Raw genomic sequence first — 27,500 nt, 5'->3', positions numbered from 1 at the left:
TTCAGTTTGTTGGTTCTCTTCTCTGCTCCGAGAAGTTCTTCTGTGTAGTCCGGTTTTACCCTCTCCTCAAAAACGAACGTACTATTTGAGTTGATTTGATATGCCCTCTTTAAAGTGTCCCTGACAAGTGCTATACAGTGTAGTGCTAAATACAATTGTTTAGAAACAGTTTGAGGGTCAGTTTAATACCAACACTAGCACTCCTCAAATCAAATGTTGATACTTTGAGCTATTTTTGCGGCCTGCTGTGCTCTTTTAACTGTGTCATTTGCACTTTTTCTCGCTAAAAGTTCGGTTCCCGTGAAATGTCCTTCTTGCCGCGGACGCCCGTGAGTACCGTCAGGAAAAGTTATCAAACCCTCACCATCAACTCTTCCATTGTAAAATTTTCCCTCAAATCGCATTCCATCACTTCGAGTAAAGACACCGAAGCCACTGTACTTTCCATTTTCAAACTCTCCTTCGAAGACAGAACCATCCGGAAATCTTGAAACTCCGTGACCGTGGCAAAACCCGTTCTGAAACTGTCCCATGTACCTTGTGCCATCAGTCAATGTTAGATGGCCTACACCGTGCTTTCTACCTTCGTTGTTCCATTCGCCGTCATAAGTATCGCCTACAGGGTACGTGAATTTTTGTCTTGCAACAACTTGTGAACTAGTTTCTGAAGCCATTAGGAAAGAGTTCTTTGTTGGTGGAGAAAAACTGTCCCCGCCAGAAGCTACAATTTAGTTCTTTTAACAGTCCTAAAGACGGTCGAATGGTTGTTTCAGACTTGCAATAGTTATTTCACCCAACTTAACAATTTACAATGGCGGACTAACAAAACGAAATCAAAGTCACAACAAGTCAGGCGTTTCTTGATCATATCCCACAACCCATTGCAAGTAATGAACCATTCAAGCGCTTTTCACAAATCACAAAACTTTGTATTAACTTTTTTCCCAGGTTGAGTTCCTCTTAATTTTAGTTTAACGTCACCTCTCAGTCAATTTTGCTATGAAGCCTCGCATTCGTTTACATTGAAACTAAAACTTTTTAAGTCGCGGAAACATTTTTAACTAGTTGTGGAGATGGGGTTGATATACAGTTTGACAAGTGTAAAAGTTCAGAACAGTTCACAGAAATCAACAACAGAGGAGAAAGAGAATGTAGTACAAGATGACAGCGATGGTGACTCAGAGGAGATTTTCTATGAGACTGTCAGCCTTGAAACCTCCCATCAATTTTCAAGTTTCTGGGATCTTGGAGGTTCTAACAAACTAAGTGATGAATTGTACATTGAAGCAAAAATTGAGCATCCAGTTAGTGAAGAGAATAAACCAGGAAATGATTCTTCTGAGAGACTCATTCACATGGAAAATTTCAAAGATAAGTCCAGTAGCTCAGCTGTTGAAATAAGAAATTTAACAGATGTTTGTTCAAAAGATAGTTCCCAAAAAGAACCAGAAGCAGGTTTAAAATCTGCATCTCCAAAGAATGCAAAGAATAATCAGGGCACAGCGGAAGAAAAGGAACAAAGCTGCCATTTGCTACCATTTTTCCCTGGCAGTGTATTTGCGACGAAAGGTGCAGAGCCTGGCATAAAATTAACAGGACCTTCTCAAAGAGTTTATCCATATGTAAAAGATCAACAAAGAAAGGAATGCAGTACACTCTCTCTGCCGCTGATTTCAGATGAAAGGGCCTTCCAAGGGACAAGTGGGGAAAGCATCCCTGAACCAGAATTTTTAAGACCTCCTAGTTCCTCACATGTGGAGCTCAAATCTGATACTCCCTTGCCTTGTGCATGGCAAATTGACGTTGATTGCTTTAAATCCAAGAAAAGAAAAAAGCTTCCGTCAAAGTATTTTGGGTCCAAAGAAAATAAGGACACAGTCTCTGCTGGTATGCAAACCCTAGACTCCAGCAACTGGCTGGTTTCTAGTCAAATTGCTACTAAAGAGACTATGGCAAGTAGGAAAGTTCTGGATCCAAGAAGATGGTAGGTACACCAGTGTTGGGCAAGTACTGCTATTGGATATAAACAATGATATTGGCATATCTGATTTGGTAATACTATAAAGACGTGAAAGTATCAACAACATTAGAATGACAAAACTTAATTCCAATTATAAATGTCGTGGATTAAATTATACTGGTTCTGCAGAGATCTTAAGACCAGGCCCAAGTTGTTCAAACGATGGATAGCGCTATCCGCCGGATAAATCACTATCCACTGGATAACTCAATCTGTTTTGCTAGAGTCTATCTGCTGGATAGTGATTTATCCGGTGGATAGTGCTATCCATCGTTTGAACAACTGAGGCCAGGAAATTAAGAGCAACTCCCCTCTCCCTACTGAAAGCTGCCACGTTCTTATATACAATAATGCGTAGCTTAATTACTACACTTTTGAAATCTGTGAAATTAAAGCAACAGGGTGTCTCTTCTGAAGTGTTAGTCACTGCAATTGATGTAAAATGTAATTTTACCTAAAAAATAAATGCAAATTAGGGGAAAATGCTAAATGTAGTGACCAAGCTCCTGGAGGGGGGACTGGAAACTAGACATTTCAAAGGAGGTTTTCTCAAAAGCTAGCCATTACGACCAGGGTCAAAATTTTGGGAAGTAGTAAACAATATGAAGACGAAACTGTGAACACTTTATTAAAAAGATCTTTCAGACAGTTTTTCAGTTATTATCAAAATAGATGAAAATCGATGTTTTTTGCTATTTGTGAAAAACCTGTCTGACTGATTTAACTATTTATTTCTACACATGATTAATTTTTCTCACTAAGTAAATCCTGAAAGTTTATGGTGGGGTCGCACGGCTAGTTTTGTAGAAAACAGCCTTTGAAATGTCTAGTTTCCAGTCCCCCCTCCAGGAGCTTGGCCACTATATTTAGCATTTTCTCCTGATTTGCAATTATTTTTTTACATCAATTGCAGTGACTAACAATTCAGAAGCTCAAGACATCCTGTTGCTTTAATTTCACAGATTTCAAAATCTTTATCTTTTTCTTCAACAAACTGTAGAGTTAGGGTTGGTAGCCACCTTAAGGTAACTTTCAGGCTTTGATCCTATTTGATTAGGTACTGTATAAGCCGGCCTCAGTACAAGAAGTCTTGTGGAATTTCTGCTCTGGTGTCTTGTTGGAATTTCCTATTCAGCACACTTGGTGTAGGCAGGTAATAATAATGTGAAACAAAATACATGTGGTTAATACTGCTAAAAACTGGTTCAGAGTTTAATCAGATTCCTTCATTCTTTAGTATACTGTCTATCAATATTATAAATTATTAAATTCTCAACCTCGGATAATGCATTTCGCGTGCTCTGATTGGTTGACTCAATCTCGGTTATCAGCTCATATTCCTTAGTTTGACCTTATGTGGTAAATGATTGCATTTAGCGTTGCTAAATTAAAATTTTTTTCGCCAGAAAGCGAAATTTCTCTTTGAGTAAAGCCAAAAAAGGAAAAAAAAACATTTTTTGTGGAAAGTTTGGACCAATTCCGACGTTTAGAAGTATGCGAAAAGGCAAGAAATGTTTTCCAATGTTGATCCAAGAGGAAGCATTAACAATATTGGGGTTTAAGCCTCCATTTGGAGAAATAAGATTTGGCCCATTTACAGGAAATGCCACTCTGATGAGGTATGTGAAAGACGTGCATGGCTATGACTGTGCATTCCAATGAAGTGATTGCTCTGTCTCGTAGGTAACCAACAATAAAATTGAAGGGCAACTAAGAAAAGTATTTTACAAAATTCCAAAGAATTCATCTGAGCATTAATTAACCCCAATTTGAAACATGAACGTAGAAGATATTTGTGAGATGGGGCCTACGGTTTATAGTCCTTATCTGAGAAGACTTGAAAGTCTAGCCATTTGCAGATGAAATTACAAAGGCAGCACTTTCTCCTCATTTATTGTAAGATCCTGAGCGTTGATCTGGCCGGGGTTTGAACCCGCAACCTCCCGCATGACAGCCCGATGCTCAACCAACTGAGCCACCAGTGCGTGGTGACTGGCATCTCCTTTGTAGTGGTAATGAAGTAAAGGCAACTCTTAAATGATGGTTTCTATTGTTCACTCCAAAACATCACCAACATTCCTCTTTTTCATCCAAGGTGGTTTAGGCAGCTCAATGGCCACTTTGGAGTGCGTGGTGATGCATATTACATGTACAAACCTAAAGGAAAAAGTCGCACCGTTGGTTTAACTGGGAATGAAGCTTTACGTCGTCTGAAGGAGGGACTGCAGAATCCTCAAATGGCTTTTATTTATCACAGTTACAATCATTATTTTTGTCCCATTGGATATGATGACTCACCTATCAAGGCTGTCAATGCATACAGGTACTAGTACATTTTTCACTTCAGTAAGGCATCAGTTCTTCAAAAGGCTAGCTGCTTACCATGCTTGTTGTTGACAGGTCACATTTGCATGAAGAAGGAGTAGAAACTTGGATTTTGATTGGAGACACAAGTTGTAAACATCCCAGTATTCATTGTAAGAGGTAAGGTCCTTTGAATCTACCCTTTGAGGTCATAGGATTGATTACTGGTTCACATAAATATAGAGCTTCCTTATCCACCCCTAGATCCATCAACATCATAATTTATACTGGTTGGTCCAACTCTCTGTTATACTCCAGCTGAACTACACTCCTTCGCTTACACTATCTTTCAAGGATTTCTCCAAGCATCCAACATATTTACATCCCATGTAAACATTTAGACTTGTAAGTATAATGCACCTTTTTTGCAGATGGGAAGATATCGACAAAGACTTAAATAATGAGTCACCCTTCTACCTTAACATTCGTCAACTTCATGAAGGGATTAAACAACTCAATACAAAGAAGACTGGAGGAAACCTGCACTGCATCATGGCTTTTCAAAAGAGTGCTTTTCAAGGATCAAGAGCAAAGACAGAAAGTAAAATAACTGTCATACAAGACATAAACAATAGTAATGACGATGTTGAGGAAGAGGAGAATGCTATGAGTGACTTATAAGCGATGAGTCAAATTACAATGTATCTCCTGCTGTGAGATGTTTTTGATTAGTTAGAATGCCAAATGTGTGATTACCTTTTTCCGTGATTGCGTGATGTGCGTGTGTTGCTTCTGCTTAACCTTCTCGAATTCTTTCATGTATATTATTAATAACTGGTCACATGATTTTTCTTGTGCATTTTGGAATAAATAAACATGTCTTTGAACAAATATTTATTCCAAATTGCACTCAAAATCATGCAGTTACCTTTACCAATCACATTCAATTTTTGTTAAAAGTTAAGCACCATAATTTTTCTTTCTCACAATTTGCCTCCCCTAATTCCTGCCAAAGAGTGACTCTTGTAGATTTTGATCTGGCTAATGCCTGATGATTTTACATGTCAAAGGGGGCCAGCTCAGGAGTAAGAGAGTTTAACAACATCTACTTCCACTTAAATCCTTTGTTCCCTCTAACCAAAAACGTACTGACAAAAACAACCAATGTTTTTCAAAATAATTTACAAAATTAATGTGTATTTGATATGAATTCTCTCAAAGTGTACTTCACTATGCACTTCTTAGAGTTCATAATGAAGCATTCACATGGATTTTCATATTGGCATTAAAGATAATATATTTATAATACAGTTGAGCTGACAAAATTGAAGGATAAAAGTTTTTCAAAAATACAAATATGGTTCTAATATATTATCAAAATATGCATTAAATTTTGTACTCAGTGTAAAATAGTTGGAAGATTACATTAGAGATCATATTAACTGTTTGACAGCACATTGTGAATAAAATCTCTTCTCAAAACCCATTTAAAATAATAATAATTATTGTTGTTATACCTCCCAACTCAAATACGTTTTCTGATTGGAGGAGAACCTGTCACATGTCATTGGTCAAAACTTCATGACACCCTAGGGCAAACAAAACTTCATGACGCCCTAGGGCAACAACAACTTGAACTTTCGACTCACACGTGATCAGGTCGTGCACCTTTGAAACGGCGGCAAATCTGTACGCCAGCCGACGTCAAGCAAATAATTTTTATCTGTGTATTGTTCTATTTTGAGTTGGGAGGTATAACAAAACACTTAATGACTGGCCCCTCAGGAAACAGTGAGTTTTGTTTCCCCTCGACCTCAATGTTTCCCTCTGCTTCGCCTCGGGGAACATTGAGGGTCTTGGGGAAACAAAAGTCACTGTTTCCCTTGGGGCCAGTCATTAAGTGCTTATTATTATTATTATGCAGTATGTAGTACGTAAGTATGCTTACAAATATAAGTAGGAAAAGGCACTATTGTGTAACAATCCCTACTGTTAAACCTATTTACAAACCAATTGGTAATAACTAACGAACCAACATTTGAGAAAGGAACAAGAGTTTATATTCCTTAATAACTCGTCGAAACCTTGAATGACCTGTTATTAAGGAATATAAACTCTTGTTCCTTATACACAGTGAGTTTTGATTCCCCTCGACCTCAATGTTTCCCTCTGCTTCGCCTCGGGGAACATTGAGGGTCTTGGGGAAACAAAAGTCACTGTTTCCCTTGGGGCCAGTCATTAAGTGCTTATTATTATTATTATTATTATTATTATTATTATTATTTTCATCATCATCATCAGAAGCTCATGACATTGAAGCGTTTAACTGAACTTTGAGTTCAAAAATTTCCTTATTTGGATGTAATGTAGCTCGTGCACTTTCCTGTGTGTGCAGCTTCCATCTTATCTTTGTCCATATTTTGGCATAAAATTGGTGTCCTAAAATTCCCAGCTTTGTTTCAAGAGGAGTTGCAAGTTACATGCTTCAAGATCATGTGCTTAATAATTTAACACACCATTTACCAGAGGTTACCACACAAGAATATTGATTATAGGCCACAAAAAATATTAGTTTTGATACAAAAAATCAAGAATATCTCAAAAGGTATTAAAACCTGACACAGCAGTTATTGAATTTTGATAGCAATTTTTTTTGTGCCTGGATTCCAATTAAATCCATCTGAGTATTAGCCCTTACTGTCTCGTAAAAAAGGCCCACACAACAAAAGAGAAAAATCTCTCTGATCAGGGTGGGAATCGAAACTGCAACCTTCATTTGATCACTGCTGCTACTGACAGAGCTACAGGTAAAAGACCAGATAGGAGCAAGTGGTGGTTATTATAGATATCAATTAATGATAAGGGCTAATGCTCAGGAAATCACCCTTTGATACTTACACATAATTCTGTGACGTCATCCACTAATACATGGCCAAGCAACCCATGGAGGGTTTCAAAGTAAAAGGACTAAATTCTGTTTACAGAGCTTAATTTCAACAAATAACTTCCTGTTGCCCTTGCATTTGCATTTGAAAGATACATCTCATATGTACATAGCATTAGATATTAAACAGTTGTTTTGTGTGAAGATTACACCTTAGCTAGGAATAAGATCAACATAGCTGGCAGGTTCACTGTCATTTGAAAAACCTTCTGAGTGGTATGTATTTTTGTCTAAATGATGATACAAGTGTATTGCTGATTCTTTGTCATCATATTGCCTGCCCACTCTATTTATGGCTCCATCACTTAATACTTTCCAAAACGCCTTTTGCTCAACAAATGTGGGGTCAGTATAAGGTTCCACGTAACCTTCACCATCAGAATCTGAATCACTTGAAATGTTTGTGCTTGCATACCAATTATTCTCTCCTGAAGGCCTCAATGGAATGGCATTAGCTGCACCTGAAACTGTGGTTGAAAAACAGCAAAACAATGAAACAAAAAGTACAAGACTGTATTTGGTTCTCTACAGTGATACCTAAGTTGCTTTAACAAACAAGTCTTGACCACACTCAGTGAAATGTACGAAAAAGGACCTCTGAACTACAAAACCATCATGTAGCAAATTGAATGATGTGGGAGAATGCCACTTCTTGATGGAGGAGGTATTTTGTTCCTAAGTGAATTGATTTTCATTCTTTGTGGTCTTTGTATAGTAATTAGAATCCATTGCACTTGTATTTGCTTTTGTACTTACAGTTAATTTTTCTTGACAAGCTGTCTTGGGCTGACTTTGTTCTGAAAACAGTCTGTTTTGCTGGAAGTTTATGGGGAAAACAATATTATAAACAGTATGAATAAAAAAGTTTTTAAACATATCATTTCATCTTAATACTGTATAAATTACCAGTATAAAATAATTTCCTGGGTCTTTTTGTAATACACAAATAGGCTTCAGGTTAATTCTCAGAGGTATAATTAAATGTTACAAGCAAATATCTTGAAACTTACCATTCTTTGGCACAGGAGGTGGTGGCAAGGTGGGTGGAGGCCTTAGATCAGTCAATGAAAGTGGTCTCCTCTGGTTTAAATCCAACTCAAACTTCTCCCTAGGTTTCAGTTGTTGGTAATGCCAAGGTTCGGGCAACCCCTTGTGATATACAACATTGACATTTACCATGCCTGAATTATCCTCAGTGCTGAAGTCCACATAATCATATTTAGCACCATTCTGCTTATCGGAAAGATTAGAGGCGGAGACTGCATATAAATAGGATGGCACTGAATGTGACATTGTAGCCAAGTGTTTGGACAGCTCTGGGTCAATGTAAAGATCTCTTGCAAGACCATTTACAATGCTGCGTGATTTACCAGCACCTACAAAATCACGGAAAGCACTTCTAAAAATTGATTTTACTAACCATAAGCTATTTTTGAAGACAATATAATTAAATCTAGTGCCTGTCACCTTGCACAAAGAATTCACTGAAATATCTCTGAGGGCAAATGTATCTGGATTTCTTGTTACAGTACAAGAAATTCCATCCAACTATTTTGGCAGTCACAATCAGCCAAACACAACAAGTACCGGTAGTTTGACAGTCAAATCTGGCATTATGCAGGGAAAGACAACCTACTATCAATAGGGATGAAAGCCAACTTCAAATTACAGTACAACTGTAATGGGGTACCTAACTAACTCTATGGTTTGATTCAATGTATAGAAATTGTGTTTTATTGGACATACCATGGAAAACCTTGTTTTCTGTAAGCTGGGTGGGTGTGTCAGTAATTAGAGTTGCCAGTTTATCATACGCTTCAGCAACTAACATAGTTTTTGACGCCCATTGCTTCAGACCATCAGAAATCTGGTGGATTGATTCCCTAAGTTTCTGAGCCTACAAAGGAAATGTTTTGTTTAGCCAATGTTTAATGCTAATGTCACTGTCAGAGAAGAAAATTAATGACTTCTTTGTACAAAAACTATGCATATTATATCCTTTTCAAGACTTGATTTTAAGCTGCACTGAATTAAAAATCACATATGATTAGACTGGTTTCCACTGTGAACTGAAGGTTGCTGTGAGCCTTAAAAACGCTGCTCAAGGTAGTTATAGTCCCATACAATTCTTGTGTAAATTGATTGTCTGACAGACAAAAGGGGACCATATGGTTTAGTGTTCCTGGTTTGCCTTCTGATCCTGTGTAGCTCATCATTAGGTGAACATTTTAATACTAGGCTGTGCACACTCTTGTAACAGAGTTAAATGGCTGTCAGCCCTTCCCTGTTGTGATGTTCTCCTTCCTGGTTGTTGTAACATTATCAAGAGGGTTGAAAGAACACCCAACAGGACTCAATCTTCCAATTCCTTTGATCTGGAATGATCTTTGCTTTAGGAACAATTATCTCACATATAAAGGTTCCTTTTTCTCTGTCAAAGTATCATAACAAGATGTTTTTTGGAGAACACATTTTTTGCTTTTAAAAAGAACCCATCAGTGATTTGAAGTTACCTTCATAATTTCATGTTTGGTTGTCTTTACTTCCAGTTCTGCTTGTGCTTTTTCTGCTTGTGCAATGACCTGTATTGTGAGGGTACAAGTATGATGAAATTTAAGGCAAACTAATCACGAAAATTTTAGACAATCTCAGAACCACTGCAGTGCAATACATGCACTAACCTCGGCCATTTCATTTGTTATAGAATGGGGCCTTGCTCCATCACTTTTTCTCTTGGTTTGATCAATCTTAAAGATAAAGTTAATTTGGCAGAAGAAATTGGTATCATTTAAGTCCTGTTCACACAACAGCTTTTATGTGACATAAAAGCTGCGTCGTAACAAACAAAAAATTCCTCATGTGTAGATTAATTTTGTTTACAAGGACAACTCGTCACATTTAACTTTGGCAAATCATACCAAGAACCCAAACCACTCTCGTCATAACCAAGATGACAGCATCATGTTGCGTGTCCTCTTTCAGACAATGTGTGTGTCTGCAGTCCAACATCATCTCTGTGCCATAAAAAGATGAGCTTTTGCAATTTGGCAAATACATGTATCTGCTGACTGTATTTGCCACATACCGGTAAATCTGCTTGTGGGGATTTGGTTTACCAATTAAGTGATAGTAAGAAAGACAACAAAATATGAGTACATGAACAAATAAATAATAAGTCGGCACAGTAACCTGCTTTTGAAGCTTGCTCATTTTTGATGAATGCATTGCTTCTTGTTTCCTTGCTTCATCTAAAACCTTCTCATCCTTGAGAATGTCCTTGAAACTCTTCCTATACTTGAAATACTGAAAAGAAACAGCCATAGACAACATTAATGACTACATGAAATTGAGAGAAGTGATCCCTGCACTTAGCTGCACAATTTAAACATAGGCTTGAATACAACAGGGGCCACCTGTATTTTTCAGGTGCCTATAAGGGACAATATTATTGCTTAAATTGTCCAGCAAAGTGCAGAGATTGCTTCTCTCAATTACACCTAATAACCCTCACTTTATTAGGCATGTGCATATATTTTATTACTGAGTACACATGTTTGCTCATTACTCCCAGGAATTATAGTCAAAGGTAGTTACCTCTTGATTAAAATCTCTCCACACTGCTGTCCACATACTGGAGACTTCAAAAACCTTGCTAAAGACGTCCTGAATAGCCAAGTTATCTTCATTTTTGGCCCACTTCAACATACTAATGGAGGCTATTTATAAGAAAAAACAATTAACTGAGTGATACTATAAATGCCAGACAAAAATCTGTCATTGATGACCTTCTTTCTCCTGGTTTGTGTTAGTTCTCGAAGCTGGAACTTGAAGGATGGTGGTTGTTTGAGCCTGTTAGGGTTAGGGTTGGGGTCAAGGTTAACCACAGGTAGCCCAAGTTCTAGGACCCTTCACATCACCTCTGTAATGTCATGTTGTCATTTGAGCGTCAGTATCAGTTACGTAATGGCTTAAATTGTAAGGCTTTGAATGGGAGTTCAAGAATGTGTTTAGGATTTGAAAATAAAGGAAATGAATCGAACAAAAATGCATTTCCTTATCTCCTTGATACCTTATCAGTGTTTTTGTGTAGTACTTTGGTCATTTCAGCATGATTCCAGTGGGTTTTAGGTTCGCTGTTTTCCTCTCTCTCTATTTTTGACTCCTAAACACGTTCATGAATTCCCATACAAACCCTTATAATTTACGCCATTGATCATGCTTGATGCTCAAATTACATGACATTAAACATTACAAAGGTCATATTCACAGAGCTTGGGCAGCCTGTGGGTAAGCCCTAACCCTATCCCTAATCCTAAGAAGCTATTGTAGCTTCCGGTCATTCTTTTCCTTTTTCTCTCTCACTACCTCAGTGTTGAGGGTTTTTCCCTTGTAGAAAAAATCCGCCGAGTGTGATTACTGATAGTTTTCTTCCCAAAACTACTCTAAAGCTAAAGATACTAACAAGGACAAAGTCAATTGTCGTGTCACACGCGCTGTTTCATTTTCGTATGTACACAACAAACGTGGAACATCGATCAAGCTTCGCGGCGTCATAACTTAACTCGTGTCAATATGTCGATATTAAACATGCTAACACTTCGAAAGAAATCGAATACGACCACAGGGTTTTTTCCTACCCCTCACGAGAGTGAAATCAAACACAACGAATGCCTTTTCTGATTTCTCACCTTGTGCCTGTGCCATGACGATTTTCTGAAAACTTTCATAAACTACCTTTTCGTTAAATATCAGCAGGCCAAGGGATCCATGCCCATCTCGGGAATTCTTCACCTTATTAGCGGCTCGACGGAAAATTCTGGCCATATCTATGAGCATAAAAGAGGAATAAACAGTGTGTCGTTGCTTTCAGGTGTTGTGAAACTCTGTTTTAAGATGGCGGAAATGGATTATATACCTAAGTAGAGTCCAGACTCCTTTGAACGGAAGCGGAAATACGCCGAGCTCACGCCGAGCAAGTCACGTACCCCCTGGTGAGTCGTTCTTTCGGTGACAGCAAAACGGAAGTGATGGGCGAGAAGTGAGGTGTTTCCATTTGACCTACCTTGCCGCAACGACATTTGTACAACAGTAGTGAGTGTCTTTCGTCTAAAGAGACAATTTTCTCGAGGAAGGGAGTGATAACAGCGGAGAAAACAGGGAGGGAAACGCTTGCGCCAATGGGTTCTCTTTTCGCGACACAATTTATTAGTAAAGAAAAGCAGAAAGTTTCGCTAGGGATGATTACTCGTCCAAGACAGTACCTTTTTTTCATGGGTCTAAAACAGAAAACTCTGGTAATAAGTTACAACACATGTCGAGTTGACTGGGTCAAGAAAGATAACCCTACCTGTTAAGTTTATTTTGCCAGAAAGCTGGTACTAAACCAGGCTCCTCATAGGATTCTTCTGCCCATGTAAAAAAAGGTTTTCAATTCACCTTTGACAACAATTATCCATCTAGGGTGAGTGTGCTGATAATATAAGCCCATACACTAAACCACAAAATTTTGACACAATAACCGGTCTGGAAAGATCGAAAGCCACTAATCACCGTCTCTAGGTTGGGACTGCCTTGATTTCCTGTTCAGTTGATGTGAGAATGACTACATTTTTCAATACTCTGGAAACTCCCTCTGGAGTCTGCAACACCCTCTAAAATGAAATAAACAAAAAATTCAAAGGCACCTTCATGTTTTTGTCTTTACTTTCCACCGGAATCATTCAGTTTGTCACATGGAATATGATTACACCCGTAGCAGTATGTCACTTTAGATGAGCACATGTAAAAAATGAATCAGGGTCAGCGGATTAGTTATGTCCCTTGCTTAATGCCACAACAATTTAACCAAGCAACGAAAAAAATAATCTAGGTTTCATTTTTTTGCCGGTTCTTCTTTGTCTTGTTTTAGCTAGATTGAACTTTTACCATCTGCTGAAAATCGTAATGTAATCCCTAGAAGACGAAAGTGGCTTTATAGGGTTTACAGGTAAGAGAGAATTTTTATGGATGACTGTGAAATTTGATTATGAGGATTGTTCAAAAGTAAGGAGGATATTTTCATCTTGATCCCGTTTGTCATTCTCACTCAGCTCTCACGCTGAAAGATAAAGGCTTTTTAATTTTTTCTCTATTTTCAACTCATCTTCATTAGAAGCAAGAGGAAATGAGGGGACAGAGAGGGAGGCTGAGGGCGTTGGCCGGGATATGTTATGTCCACGAAAGTTATTTTTAGACGAGCGGAAGTCTTGTTCTAGCGGAAGTCTGTCTTCCGAGACGTCCGCATGCAGTCTTGCCTCGCTCTCAGGTTCTTAGTGAAAAGAGAAAATGACGCCGCACGTGGAAGGCTGATGAATGTTTATTTTCTTTCAAACATCGGACCGAAGTTAGCCTGCATGCGGACGTCTCGGAAGACTTCCGCTCGTCTAAAAATAACTTTCGTGGACATGACATATCCCAAGGGCTGGAGCCTCCCTCTCTGTCCCCTCATTTTCTCTTGTTAGAAGGTATCACTCAGTTAAATTTTCTGTTTGAAATGTACAATGAACTTCCGAGTACTAACTTCTTAAATTTGGTTGACCCATGCAAAAGCAGCGTGGAAAAAAGTGTGGTCACTATCACGTATTATGTCTGGAAATTAGACCATCGCAGTTATGAATGGCAGATGTACAGGAAGCAAAGCGTGAAAGCCAGTCTTGAAAGGATTTGATCCTGTGACCTTTTCAATCCAGTGCTCCGGCAGTTGAGCAATCAAGCCAACTGCATAGTACAGGGGCACCCAACGTCAATTTTCAGAAAATATCTGTTCGGAAGACGATTTGAGATCTAGAATTTTCGGAAAATTTGTTGTTAAATTTCTTACTTGCCTGCCTCTCCTAGAATTTTCGAACATCTGAAAAATGGTATAATTGCCCATTTTAAACGGATTTTTACCCTAAAAAGGTCACCTAGAATTTTCGGGAGCCTTTTTTCTGGCTAAAATTTTCGAAATGGTAAGTTTTGATCCCTATAATTTTCGGATCACTAGACTTTCAGCTAGGAAATCCGAACAGATGAAAACTTTTTAGGGGATAAAATTATGCCTATATGTACCGTTTAAATACTAAAATACGTTTAACAATGCTATGTTTGAGTGGTTTTGAACTACGTTCTCGTTGGGTTTCCCTGATAGTAGTTATTAAAAGGGTTAAGTTTCTGAAGAAACTGTGATGCTGTGAAACACAAAAGCGGATTTATCAACTGAGTTGATATAGAAAATTTACCACCGCGAAGAAATTCACTTTAAGCTGACGTTTCGATCGTTAACCTTCAAAGTGCACAGTTAGAGCAAAGTACGTTAGCCATTCAACGCTCGAAACAGCAGATTTCGAATTTCTTTATAGTGGTCAATTTACCATATCAACTCCGTTGATAAACCCATTTCGATTGGAAGTGAGTCCGAAGTATGATGAGACATATATGAAAGACATAAATTTGAACTTAATCACTGCTCTCAAGCTTGTAAATTGCTAATTCTTGTGCAGAGATGTCGCAGTGCTGAGAGCACCCTCCTCCCATCAATGTGGTCCGGGTTCGATTCCTCGACTCGGCGTCATATGTGGGTTGAGTTTTTTGGTTCTCTACTCTGCACCGAGAGGTTTTCTCCGTGTACTTCGATTTCCCCTCTCCTCAAAAACCAACATTTGACTTGATTTGCGTTAATTATTACTTTCCCCAATTAGTGCTCCAGCGCTAGAAGACTAGAAACTTAATAAAAATTCCTTTTTTTCCTTGTATTTTCACTTTCACTAAGCCTTTAAGCGAGAATGATCATTGCAGTTCCTTGAGTAAGCTGAAAAGCGGCAAAGGAAGGCTGAAAAATATAAAAAATAACTTGCTCAAAGCGCGGGAAAAATCGCGCGTGTGAGTTGTGATTGGTTTTGGTTTTCCTTTTCATTGGTTGATAAACTCATTCGAGATTTTTAAACCAATCGCTAAACGTACCAATGTGGCCCGGGTTTGATTCTCAGATTCGGCGTCATATGTGGGTTGAGATTGTTGGTTCTCTACTCTTCACCGAGGGGAATTTTCTCCGGGTACTCCGGTTTTCCCCTCTCCTCAAAAACCAACAGTCGACTTGATTTGCGTTAATTGTTGATTTCAGTTTACAGTGTCCCCGATAAGCCGAGTTTGATATATCAATATTCAGGCAGGACTACGAGGCTTTATGGTCAAATTTCACGGCTCATTTTTTTTTTTTTTTTTGTCTCGCAAGTCTCAAGGGAGATTTCTAAAGAAAAAAATATTCAAATTTAACCATAAATTGCGCTCAAAGTTTCAGAGATAGCTCATTATACATGTAATGCACTTTCAATATTCAGTACTAACAACAGGGCCAGTCCATTATGAGTACTTAGCACCGACGTTCTATTAAAATTTGTTAAGAGCTATTGTAGTCAGTACTGTTATCAAGAAAGAACTGCAGAATGGATCTTGAAAAGTGTGTCACCATTTTGGGAACCTTTCGCTTTCCTACGAGTACACACAGTATCAATCAGACGCGAAGGAAAGGCCAAGGGGAATAATGTTTAAAAAAAGATCCTTCTTTTGATACTCTTGCCATATAATCTCCAATATTACAGCTGGATCAGATTTTACCAAAAAAAATACTGATGACGGTTTAAGAGGACTGACTTGCCATTTTAGTCAAAACATGTCCTTGTTGGCAATTAATTATGGGTTGTAGGATAGAAATGTAGGTCAGTTTATGACATTTTGTCGTTAAATAACTTTTTTGAAAAGTCATGACAAACTATTTTCAGTCCCTTGTCATCATGTAGGCAAAACTTTGGCGTTGTTCATGAGTTGTTAATTATCTCTAAATCACTTCTCCCCTTTGTATTTGCGCTTGAGTGCACTCTGCATTCGTGAAAATGGTCAAATCATTTCTTTTTCATTACTTTGTTTTGCGAATTAAGAAAGTGAAACTCACGAGTTCCCAAGAATGATAATTCCGTGTCACGCCAGACCCAGCCTGCAATATATTATGACACAATTTCTTGGACCAGATAAACAATACAATTTAGCGCTCTAAATTGGCATATGTTATTGCTTCTCTTTTTTTGTTTTCGATAATACATTTGAATTCATAATTATAATATCATTGCAGGAATCCCGGCATAAGCAAGAAAGACAGAAAGAAGTGAAGACTTTGAAAGAAGAAATGTTGCGATGCAAACTTTAATTGTGTGAAGGCCATTTTTACCGATTGTACATTGCAATGTGGGTTTTGAATTTGAACACTGAACGCGCCAAATCGTTGTCCGGAAATTATTGAGGAATACTGATTGAATACTTTATCTACTTCAGTGCGTTTTTAAGAATTGCATGGACTGTGGTTTGGAGGAGTTTTGCTTCAATTAATTTCATGTTTTGCACAGTGCGGCTGTTTCAGTTGACTGTATTTGCAAATTTCTGAATTCGTCTCAAGTAGATGCAAATTTCCTGACTGAATCTCCAATCTCAGATCCTGTCCCGGCTTCGCTGGTTGGAGGCAACAATCTTGTTATTATCACATTTTAATAACATCGTTGGCTTGCTATTCGTTTACATTGACGAGTCACGAAACTTTCCTTAATTTAAACTTCGAGAAAGAAGACTATAAATTTAACTGAGACTTGTGAAGTGCGGTGAACATGATCTAAAGATGTCGAGATTACTCAAGCGAAAAGATAAAGAAGAAGAAGTCGAGGATGAAGATCGAAAGAAAATCTTACCAAGTCTGAATTTACCGAGCATTGACAGAAAAAAACTGAGAAGGTCCTTGAGATGCGTCAAATGGATTCAGAAAAAAATCCAGAAGAGAGGGGCTGCTTTCCCACTGTTTATGATTTTGCTCAACGCTGTCTATCTTACCCTTGGAGGTCTAATTTTCATGGTCGTTGAGAGGCAACCAAAAGTTGTTGTAAATACGACGCAAGAATTGGTGGAAATTTTCGATGTTTTGAAGGTAAGGTTGCTTGCTGCGAGACAGACAAACGGGCGCGCGCACTTTTCGATTTTGACATTATTTTACACGGAATTGGATTAGTTTTGATCAACCGATCTACTATTACTAGCTCAATGTGACGATCTTGGACACAATTCAAAACTTATGAAAGTTTTCGATCATTCATTATTTAGCACACTCTTGAATACTGAAAGAAAATACAACTAAACCGGACGCATTATTTGACATAACTGAGATGTGACTGTTATTTAGGAGGCTCTCTTTTTAAAAAGGGTATTTCGAGTTGACGAATGGATTCGTTTACTTTCATGTTAATTTCGACTCGTGGTGTACGCCAGACAAGATTATAGATTTTTGGAGAAGAAATTCAATTGATTAAATGAGAGTTCGGTGTCATGTATCTTTAATGAGGTATCCACTGAAACGGTTCTAATCTTCTAAAAAGAATGTTCAATTCTTCAGTGTGTATCGCCTATCAACTGGAATCTTAGTTTAGATAATTTCTCAGATGAATAAAATGGAAGAAATCCTTAGCTCGGGATGGAGGAATGGAAGAGTTTAGAGTTTATAACATAGTTGACCAGGGAAATTGTTTTGATTAAGGAACGCTCCCCGGTATTTTTAAAGTGTGCAAATCAGTTAATTCCCTTACTGAGGGATCGTATTAGATTCTCGCACCAGGTGAAGGGTGTGTATTTCATACAGTATCCCATCTCGATTAGCAAGTGTTTTCGCTGCCTAAAGCATCTTTGCGCTTGATTCTACCCTGCCGTGTCATTACAGAGTTTCCATGCGAAATTTCAGAGATTTTCTCACTTGATTTCAAATTTATATGCAAATTTGTTCAAACCGCAAGGAAAATCAGCCAGTTTCTATGACAAGAAATCAGTTTTCGCTTTAGATCATTGGACACCGTTTCATCTCCGGAATTTTCGACAAAGCAAACATGGTATTTATAGTATCAGTACGTTTTTTGGTTGTACTTCGTGAAGGAAATTGTTTTGGTGTTTTCATTAATCCACACATCATCATCAATATTGAACAAATTGAACTTATCCAAAGAGCAACCGCATTCGATATATGAAGTTATATATAGTGACTGTAATAAACCACTCGGCATTCATCTAGTCTGCGTTGAACAAATATATGAAGGTCGAGTGGTGACTAGACTGATCATGTTTTAGTTTCTTCCACATGATTGTCCTAAAAAAAACAAAGGAAATTAAAAGCACTTTAATACCTGTTTTGTGATTTTAAAGACACGAAAAGTATTGTGCATAATTTGTACACATGAAAGTGTACGACCAATTCTAATCATTGTACATATTGCAAGGAAGTGTTGCCTTTTGTAAGAAAATAATCTGGAAATCCGTCTAAGATTTAAACAATGGTTAGATCTGAGCATGGTTTTGTTATTTGATTATCTTTCTTAAATCATAAAACTACGTGATTTTGTGCCTCAAGCACGTCATTGTAGATTGTGAATGAATGTACCACGTTCAACATTTTGTATTCAACGTTATTTTAAAGGGGAAAGAAAATATTATTTCCCAATTTTCTTTCCCAGTCTAACTCGAACGTCTCAGTGTTGAAAATTTCATTGTAATTTTTCATAGAGATGGGGTTAAAAGAGATTTTAGAAGAAAACGTTTCATACAATAGTTTCGGTTGGATCTTTTCAACATAGAGATTTCTCCTCTAAGATGACATGAAAAACTTTCGAAATCTACATAGTAAATGTTAATACAAAGTTAAGAGAATTTCAATATAAAATACTTCATAGAATTTGTTATACAAACATTACGTGGTTTAGCCGACTCCCCTTTATGTTATTTCTGCAATAAAGAACCGTAGAGACATTATAGCACTTCCTTTTTTGCTGTAGTATAGTAAGGTTGGCACCTTTGGAATGAGTTAAACATTCTTCTCTAATCGCAAAGTTTATCTCTGAACACTTCCATATTAAATATATTTTATTTGGGCTTTTTTTCTGCAGATAATGACTACATTATACTGGAGAGCAAAAACCTTATTTTCCGCTCAAAGTTAAGCAAAACCTTTTCGTACTATTGGCCTATTAGTATCAAAAGTACAAAACAACGAACGAAATCGAGCGTTTCATTGCGAGGAAAAATAACAAACTCCACTTTCATAATAAAAAATGGGATCAACTCTTACCAGTAATGGAGCATGAGCTATCACCTCCATCTCCCAACTTAAACTAATATTGTAGTAAGACTGGAAGTATGTAAAGTGCGTATAGCTTGGATGTGTAATGCAGTTTGAATTAAATAACAAACGTTCAACATTTTAAAACCAGATAAGTCTCGTCTCAATATCAATATCTTGCGGACGAGCTCCTCAGGGATTGAATGTTGGTCAAAAAGGTCAGGATCGGCCCGGGGAGGGGGGGGGGGGGTAGTGGCATACCAGTATACCCGAAAAAAATTCGACGAAATACCCTAAAATACCCAAAATTAATGGAAGCATTGTATACTCAAAGAAAGTGATATACCGAATACCCGTATTTTAAGCTGCAATATACCGTATACCCGATTTAAAAACCCCCTGTATACCGTATACCCAAAAACCCTGGCCGACCCTGAAAGGTAGAATTGAGCGGAGTGTGTGTCGGTATTAACGACCTCTGAATTTTATGCATTTTCTTCATTCAACAGAATTCTGATTTAGGAAATAGATCATTACCAATTGCTCTCAACAGTTTGGAGTTAGTACGGGACCTCTCGTCCGATGACTTGGGGAAACTTGACGGCGTTCTTGCCCAAATAAGTAGTGAACGGGTTGCGGCATCGAAAGCGGAATGGAATCTTTATAATTCCATTTTCTTTTGCATGACAGTGACTACGACAATAGGTAAGTCATATTCATTTTCAATGTTTTGTAATTCAGAGGTAAAATCTCAGGTAATGACCTCAAAGATATGCGACAAATTGATTCTGAATTGGTGTATTCTTATTGTCATAGTCTCCAAATGTTTGTTACTCTTTTCCTCGGCTGAATCTGTTAGAATCTGTAACTTATTGTCCAACCCTGAATCACCGGAATCTTTTAAAACAGCCGCCTTACTGGCACTCAAGCAATTGCATATCATCAAGATACCTATGCATCTCCGTTGCATCGAAACTGACCCGCCTTCATTAATTGCCAAAAACCTATCCAAGATTTAAGGTTATGCTGTCAACTGATTGCATTTGTCAAAACTTAACCTATTTTCATCCCAGTTGCTTGTTTCATATGAATGATTAAAAAACTTAGAATCCGCCGTAAAGAGTACGTCAAACAGTTACCTTTCGGTGATTCTCGCAGAAAAAAACTATTACAGATGCCGGCAACACTGTCACAAAAGCCATGCATAAGGAATAGCATGGTTAAATATGTTATCGTGTGCTTATTGATTTAGTGATTGATGTATTTACAGATCTAATACAACGACCTTAAGTAAGTCATATCAATATACCCTGACCCTGACCTTGAGCCTATAAACTGCCATATCTCTCAGGTCGTCTATAATAAGATTAGCGGAGTTATCACCAAATATTACCATTCATTGGGCTAATCAACGCACAATGTCTCCCTTACGTCACCTACGCACAAATCAATCTTAGACTAGCAAAAATCTAGAGCCTATGAATTTAAAATCTCTGATGACCAGGCCTGCGTCGGAAACTATTACTCAAAGTAGCATGCCAGCTGTTCGTTCCTGGTTATTCTTGATTACAAAACATGTGGAACATGAAGTTTCCCTTGAATTTCAGCCATCTGATTGTCTGTAATATTATTTTTAAAAATGGCTTTTTACTCGTGCACACTACTTTTTTTCAGGATACGGATACTTGGCCCCTGTGACAGTATGGGGTCGCGTAATTTGCGTCATTTACGCCTTGTTAGGTATACCGCTGACTTTGGCACTCCTCGCTATCGTTGGTAAAATCTTGGGTGATTACACCAACGACGCATGCGCTTGGATGTTAAAGTGGTACAGAAAAGTGCACAAATCGTACGAATATGAACGAACGTAAGTTAAAAATATCCGAGAAGGTGATTTGAAGGTACTTATTACATTATTGAAGTCTGTCTTTTGGCTTTACCACAGAAATAGGCCGTCCTCTTCAAAGCGAGTCTAAGCGCGAAGTTTTTCTTATGAAAATTAGTTTTCATTCATATTTAAAGTAAAAATAATTACCATCACAAAAACTTCGCACTGAGGCTCGCTTTGAGGAGGAGACAGACATGAACTCGAAAATGGTCTAATACGAAATAACGGATGAAGGGATTTATTTTTAAATGACGACTCGAACGTAATCGGAAAATATACGAGTGCTCCGAAGCAGGAGCCGAAGCTATGACATTCCGATTACATGTTCCGATGCTCTACCACTGAGCTACAGGAGACTCTTAGGAGCGGGGTTATTGAACTGGGCTCAGGTGGTATATGTCCTACACACTGCCGCGACAGAGATGTCGAATGGTGGCACTGTCGCACAAGTAGGATAAAAGATGACGAGTTTTCGGCCATGGAAATGAATGAGGAAATTTATCGTAAGAGTAATGAAGAAGATGGCAAACATTCAGCATTGCAAATGAATGGAACCTTTCCTTCGGTGCAGTGATTCGGATATACTCAGAAAGATTCCGGGTGCTTCTTTGCAGGATTCGAATCTACAACCTACCGTTTATCAATGCAATTATAGATTTTTTAAGGTGTAATGCGCCCGTGGTGAAGATGGTAGGATAGTTTATTGGCTATGAGCGAAAGGACAACTGAAAAATCAGAATCCTAAGCAGCATTTGAACATACGACCTCCGTAACACCGATCGGATCCTCTAGTTGATAGACCCATTGAGCTACAACAACACATGGCGGCTTGGCCATTTATCTCGAAGCCTGGTTAGCGCTAACCGTTGGTTAAGAGATAAAAAAAACCTATAGGTTTCCATGGTATTTAACGCTAGTTAGCGCTAACCACGCTTAGTCGAGCAACCTTGGCCTGGAATCCAAATGGTGTTCCTCTGGTCCACAGTCCTTACATTGAAGACCATTGTAGAAGACTCGTGCGAGCTAGGCTACTATCTGAGAAAATTTATTTTCTAAAATAACGTTGCACCATCGTGACGAAGTTCAAAATGAAGTTATTAATCGAACTTAATTGAAATCCTTTTTAGTGTTCAAGAAGGAGATCCTGGTCAAGTGGACGCCCCACTGTGGATGGGTCTTTTAATACACGTAATATTTACCACTTCAGTGGCAAGCGTTTTTTGCTGGAGCGAAGGTTGGGATTTTGGTACCTCGCTATATTTTCAGTATGTTACCTACCTTACAATTGGATTTGGAGATGTGGTACCGGAAAAAGAACAGGTAACATCGGAGTGTTATTTTTTTGGTTTGGTACTTCTGTAGAGTGTTTTCAGGTGACGTTACGGCGGCCATGTTGGTATCTCGAACTGATCCTCTGGGAATCAAGCTCTATTATCATGCAAACACTTTCTTTTGTTTCGGTGCAAAAACACGGTTACTGATCACGTGAGTGAAAACACTCTATAGTTTTCTGCATAATGTTGCTAATTTTGATTTGTACGTTTATCTGTCTGTCTGTTCGTCTGTTTGTCTGACTGTCTATCTCAAGTTTAGTGCTCTGAAATAATGCTTGTAAATGTTAGTTGGGTTTTAGCTGCTATGCAACTGAGTGAGTTTTAGTTTCTTTTTTCGCCTCCTAGCTTGTCTTCTTAAACGTGTTCTTGATCTTCCTTGGCCTTTCCGTGCTATCCATTACACTGAGTATGATTGCCTCAAACCTTCATCACCAAATGCAGAAAGCTGCGTTCATTGAGAAACTTCAGGAAACCGAAATGTCAGACTCTTCCTTAGTTAGCTCGGCAACAGGGATTGGTGACGAGGAAAACGACAATATCAACGGTAACAAAGGTAGGAGAGGACCTGGTGACGACAGTGGAATGACCAACAAGGACACAAATGGTGGCAAATCTTACGGGAGCACGGAGAATAGCCCATAAAAATTAGTATCACAATTTAATTTGACTAACTGTCAAGATTATTATGTTTAAAGATGTATCTTTTGGAAATAAGTCAAAGCTTAGTTGAACTTGTACTTAGTGTTTAATTTTGCCAAGCCACCATATGAACTACAATTTGAAATGTTAAAGTTACCAGCCTCTTAAATTTCTCATTGGTTGTAAGTATAGTAAGAAGATCAATTAACATATCTGTGAAAGTGCTGCTTTTACAAAGATTGGCTCCACTGTTTTTAAATTTTGTTTTTCGAGTAAGGGTGGAAAGAAACGCCGGGAAATGTGGGATTATTAACTGTGGGATTTCCGTTCCACTTCACTTCCTCGCGACAAAATCAAGCAAGATTGGATACTCTTTACTCTCCTCCTCTTAACTGGGTACTGTATCATCTGATCAAAGTCTCTCACTAGTAAAAGAAAGACCTGGGGTGCTTTCCATTATGCCTGACCATCAGGTCGGAGACCAGTGGAACTAACCAAGGAAAATTGGAACGACATTTTTCATCAAAAGTCAATTTCCAACCGAACCGACGCGTTCCATTTACGTTTCGACGAAATTTTGGTTACATCACAGAGAAATGGGACTGGAAAAGAGAATTTTTGATCAAAAATAAGACACAAACAGCAATGATAAACATATTGAGCTTGTTCATTTTGATTATGACTTGACGTTTCGTATGTGCTCTACATACATTTTCAAAAGTAACCGTTGAAAGTTAAAACAGCTATTTATATATAACAAAGAGGATGAGGGGACTGGAACCTAGATTAAGCAAATACTTAACAGTAAAATATATAATAATAATGATAATAATAAAAACAGAAAAGATTAATAAAGCATCAGCTTTTCACTTCCGACGTTGACGTTGAAAGCTGGCTCAAGTTCTTGAATAAAGAAGGTCTCTTTTATTTTACAATGATAGTCTGTTTTGCCCTTCGCTAAAATATCAAAATGATCCCACTTGATGTTATGTCCTTGACAAGCCCACTGGACATAACATCAAGTGGGATCATTTTGATATTTTAGCGAAGGGCAAAACAGACTATCATTGTAAAATAAAAGAGACCTTCTTTATTCAAGAACTTGAGCCAGCTTTCAACGTCAACGTCGGAAGTGAAAAGCTGATGCTTTATTAATCTTTTCTGTTTTTATTATTATCATTATTATTATATATTTTACTGTTAAGTATTTGCTTAATCTAGGTTCCAGTCCCCTCATCCTCTTTGTTATATATAAATAGCTGTTTTAACTTTCAACGGTTACTTTTGAAAATGTATGTAGAGCACATACGAAACGTCAAGTCATAATCAAAATGAACAAGCTCAATATGTTTATCACTGCTGTTTGTGTCTTATTTTTGATCAAACTACGATGGCCCAAGAACAAGAGAATTTTTGTTAATGGAACGGCACGTTTCGGTCAGGCCAGACCGACCGGTCAAGGAGGACCACCTCAGTCCAGAGGTGGTCCCAAATATTCCGGTCGGACCGAACCGAAACGGACCTTTCCATTTGACTTCAGCCCGAAATTCCCGGAAATTTTGCCTGAATGACAAGCACCCTTGGAGTTTCAATGAAAGGCGGTTGAAGCCGGATACTGGTCAGCGGAATACAGCCGCGCATAGGTGAAGCAAACGGTAAATCCAGTACATTTACTATAAAATAAAATAACAATCGGTTACACACGCACACTAGTGACACACACACACACACACACACATTGTGTGGGTGCCCTGTGGTCTAAACCCAGGAGTTACTGGAATAAAAGAGGTCTGAGAAAGACACCCATTGGCAGTCACCTGACAAACAACAGTCCTTGGCAGTCACGGCCGTCAGTCCTTTTCAGAACAATTTTAACCCAGACGATCCAATTCCTCTATCGAGGTAAAAGCTTGTAGGTGGTTTACACGTTGCGTCTTTGCCGCCATGTTAGATGACATCAACAATAGATCTCTCATTAGCTTCTTCTGTTCGTCATCAAGAATTTGTAAATCTAAGAGGCCTTTTTTGTGTCTGAAGACATTGATCGCAACCCTCTCCAATACAAAATGTTTCGAGTTATCACTAGAAGGGCGATCATGAATAGTACTTTCAATTGTGTTGAAAAATACTGATTAAAACGTTGTGATGTCAGTAGTTAAAAGTACTATAAACTTTTATGTGTGCTTGTAAGAGGTATCATTTATATTAGATGATTGTTTCCTCCACTAAAATTTTATTGTGGTGAATCAGTTTCGCCCAACGTTTTCGGTTTCAAGTCGTCCATATCGAATCAATCTCTCGATATGCCTTGAGTGTTCGTTGGCTATGGCTACCGATATTTTTACAATATATTTTAATGTGTTCTTGTATTTTTTTTCTTTTGTCTATTTTCTTTTGAGATATTTATGAACATGTATATCAATGAAGCACTCGGACAAATGAACGATTGTGAATATTTATTTTTGTACCTGGTTGATTGGTAAGCGCTGTAAAAACACAAAATACCTGTTAAATTTGCTGTGTTTAACAATAAACAAATCACAAATGTATATTAAAATCCCATCTCACGGTTTCAACTTCTTATGATAGGTACAGGTGTACATTTCAAAGAACAAAGAAAACTATTAAACTGTAAATCTCCAGTTGGGAAATTCTTCTGGCTAATCAGTGGTATTTGCCGTTAAAGTATGTGTGATAAATGACATTGGGCTCTTTTCTGCAAGAAACAATGAACAAATAATTCTGACGTTTCGAGAATTACTGATTGCAACACTTCGAGCTCCCCTACTCAGTGTCCCCTCCCCCATAATGCCGCCTCCCTATCTCAACCCCCCCCCTCATTAACTGTGGGGTGTTTCTGCGCAAGGAAGGGGAAAAGTTAGTCGCTCAAAGTTACGTTTAACTCCAGCACTTTATTTTCTAAACTGAACAATAAAACTAAACTCTCCGTCAAAGATGAAAATATTTTGTTTATTGTACTGAGCGTATTTGTTGTTGCTCCTTCGATATGGAGCACGGATAGTTTCGTTTTCTCCACTAAATAGTTGGCTGAGACACCTTTATATACACCATTCTGTACATCACAGAAATATGGGCTTAAACACTACTTCTCTTTTACGGCAATAAATATTATGGTACATGTTAATAATAACAATTCTCCCTGCATTCCTTGTTCTTTCATCTTGTCAAACAATGTTCTCCTTGACAAGATTACAACAAAGAGTAAAATGTTCAGCGGAAATTTATTACAGATTTTCGGACGAAGTTACATTTTGTGCTCTTGTCTTGCTTTTGCCTGTCCGATTACTTCCGCATCAGTTGTCACGGTCACGGTCACGGTCACGGTCACGCCGTTTCCGTGACTCAATCCTCGTTGTGTTACATCCGGTGTGAAAGAAGAGCAAGAAAAATAGCGTTTGTTTAATCTTTGGGGAAACTCTTCTTACTGCTGGTAAAAATCGCGTTCACTTCCTCATTCCTGTTCATTTTCCTGTAATATCAATGCTTCTGTTTCATTTTCGAAATCACCCGTCTGTGAACCTGCACAATAAATTATCAGGAGAAATTAAGTCTCAGCAATACTGACATTTCACGTCCTTAACTAATCTTTATCTAGAATTTGATTTGCTTCATCACTTAATTTTGATCGAATGGCGAAATTGCACAAAATTACTGTTTACAAAAAAACTCAAAGGCAAATATTTTGTTCCAGACCTTTCGAATATTTTCGACTCATTTCATGATCAGTTCGAAACCTTTTTTAGAAACTGAAAATTCATACGGGTCATGAGATTTAATCTATCTTGAGTCTATCCTTAAATGGATTTGAAAGTGGACACAAAAGTAAGCGGATCAGAAAAAAAAAAACAGCTTCGAGTTTCGTAACATAATAAGGAGTTGTATTGGCCTTCAACAAACCACTTGCGAGAACTTAAAAATGCAATGAAAACTCAAAAAGCTGCTTATTTGTATTTGTACTTTTTTACTCTTATGGCGATTTAAATCATGGGCTATTTTATCATTAGAACCTGGTTTTTTTTTTTACCTGAACGTTTTGGGATGTGGTAGAAATCAGGAGGCTGAAATGGCGTCGGTCCACTCAACAAGCAAGCAATAGAAAATACAATTGCTTGTAATCTTTCCGTGTCAGATTTGTCTGCAAGAAGCTCCTCAATCTTTGGATCCAAGAAACCTTTCATGTTTGGTGGAATGAAGAA

General features: G+C 38.0%; 3 protein-coding genes and 1 long non-coding RNA gene across 6 annotated transcripts in view; 2 read left to right on the top strand and 2 right to left on the bottom strand.

Moving 5' to 3' along the window:
* The window catches only part of LOC137983572 (uncharacterized), a 7,187-nt gene extending 2,103 nt beyond the window's left edge, over nucleotides 1-5,084 (top strand). Inside the window, exons 1-6 of one of the 2 annotated variants that reach the window (XM_068830725.1) lie at nucleotides 1-1,984; nucleotides 3,078-3,173; nucleotides 3,514-3,639; nucleotides 4,116-4,343; nucleotides 4,421-4,504; nucleotides 4,756-5,084. The exon at nucleotides 1-1,984 is cut by the window's left edge and continues 2,103 nt beyond it. In XM_068830725.1, coding sequence (XP_068686826.1) covers nucleotides 1,074-1,984; nucleotides 3,078-3,173; nucleotides 3,514-3,639; nucleotides 4,116-4,343; nucleotides 4,421-4,504; nucleotides 4,756-5,005 — 1,695 coding nt within the window. In that variant the 5' untranslated portion in view covers nucleotides 1-1,073 and the 3' untranslated portion in view covers nucleotides 5,006-5,084. The remainder of the gene's footprint in view (nucleotides 1,985-3,077; nucleotides 3,174-3,513; nucleotides 3,640-4,115; nucleotides 4,344-4,420; nucleotides 4,505-4,755) is intronic. The other variant, XM_068830724.1, reaches the window with a different exon arrangement.
* Nucleotides 5,085-5,220: 136 nt separating this feature from the next.
* Nucleotides 5,221-12,183, bottom strand: LOC137983574 (uncharacterized). Of its 2 annotated transcripts, XM_068830726.1 has the most exons (9): nucleotides 11,957-12,183; nucleotides 10,863-10,984; nucleotides 10,458-10,571; nucleotides 9,950-10,015; nucleotides 9,782-9,850; nucleotides 9,015-9,165; nucleotides 8,279-8,644; nucleotides 8,025-8,084; nucleotides 5,221-7,735 (listed from the first exon to the last, which is right to left on the bottom strand). In XM_068830726.1, exons 1-9 carry the CDS (start codon nucleotides 12,102-12,104, stop codon nucleotides 7,422-7,424), a joined length of 1,410 nt encoding a protein of 469 aa, XP_068686827.1. In that variant the 5' UTR covers nucleotides 12,105-12,183; the 3' UTR covers nucleotides 5,221-7,421. The 2 variants fall into 2 exon arrangements, with proteins under 2 accessions (XP_068686827.1, XP_068686828.1); XM_068830727.1 differs by lacking the exon at nucleotides 9,950-10,015.
* Nucleotides 12,184-16,290: 4,107 nt separating this feature from the next.
* LOC137983575 (TWiK family of potassium channels protein 18-like) lies at nucleotides 16,291-23,439 on the top strand. Its single transcript, XM_068830728.1, has 5 exons — nucleotides 16,291-17,253; nucleotides 19,932-20,127; nucleotides 21,097-21,289; nucleotides 22,438-22,630; nucleotides 22,990-23,439. The coding sequence occupies exons 1-5, from the start codon at nucleotides 16,951-16,953 to the stop codon at nucleotides 23,284-23,286; spliced, it is 1,182 nt and encodes a 393-aa protein (XP_068686829.1). The 5' UTR covers nucleotides 16,291-16,950; the 3' UTR covers nucleotides 23,287-23,439.
* A 2,793-nt stretch (nucleotides 23,440-26,232) lies between these two features.
* The window catches only part of LOC137983577 (uncharacterized), a 1,558-nt gene continuing 290 nt past the window's right edge, over nucleotides 26,233-27,500 (bottom strand). Inside the window, exons 2-3 of the long non-coding RNA XR_011118962.1 lie at nucleotides 27,329-27,500; nucleotides 26,233-26,823 (exon numbers count right to left, since the gene is read on the bottom strand). The exon at nucleotides 27,329-27,500 is cut by the window's right edge and continues 60 nt beyond it. This is a non-coding gene — a long non-coding RNA (uncharacterized lncRNA). The remainder of the gene's footprint in view (nucleotides 26,824-27,328) is intronic.

This window comes from Montipora foliosa, chromosome 13, assembly GCF_036669935.1.
Source record: "Montipora foliosa isolate CH-2021 chromosome 13, ASM3666993v2, whole genome shotgun sequence".
Classification (NCBI taxonomy): Eukaryota; Metazoa; Cnidaria; class Anthozoa; order Scleractinia; family Acroporidae; genus Montipora; species Montipora foliosa.
The sequence above is the reverse complement of the archived record's forward strand: the minus strand, read 5'-3'. Positions and strand labels throughout refer to the sequence as shown.

Coding starts and splice junctions, on each gene's coding strand:
- LOC137983575 (XM_068830728.1), top strand. CDS start 16,951: ATGTCGAGATTACTCAAGCGAAAAGATAAAGAAGAAGAAGTCGAGGAT. Junction 17,254..19,931: donor AAATTTTCGATGTTTTGAAG/GTAAGGTTGCTT, acceptor TTCATTCAACAG/AATTCTGATTTAGGAAATAG. Junction 20,128..21,096: donor GACAGTGACTACGACAATAG/GTAAGTCATATT, acceptor ACTTTTTTTCAG/GATACGGATACTTGGCCCCT.
- LOC137983574 (XM_068830726.1), bottom strand. CDS start 12,104: ATGCTCATAGATATGGCCAGAATTTTCCGTCGAGCCGCTAATAAGGTG. Junction 9,166..9,781: donor CCAAACATGAAATTATGAAG/GTAACTTCAAAT, acceptor TTTCCTTTGTAG/GCTCAGAAACTTAGGGAATC. Junction 8,085..8,278: donor ACCTCCTGTGCCAAAGAATG/GTAAGTTTCAAG, acceptor ATAAACTTCCAG/CAAAACAGACTGTTTTCAGA.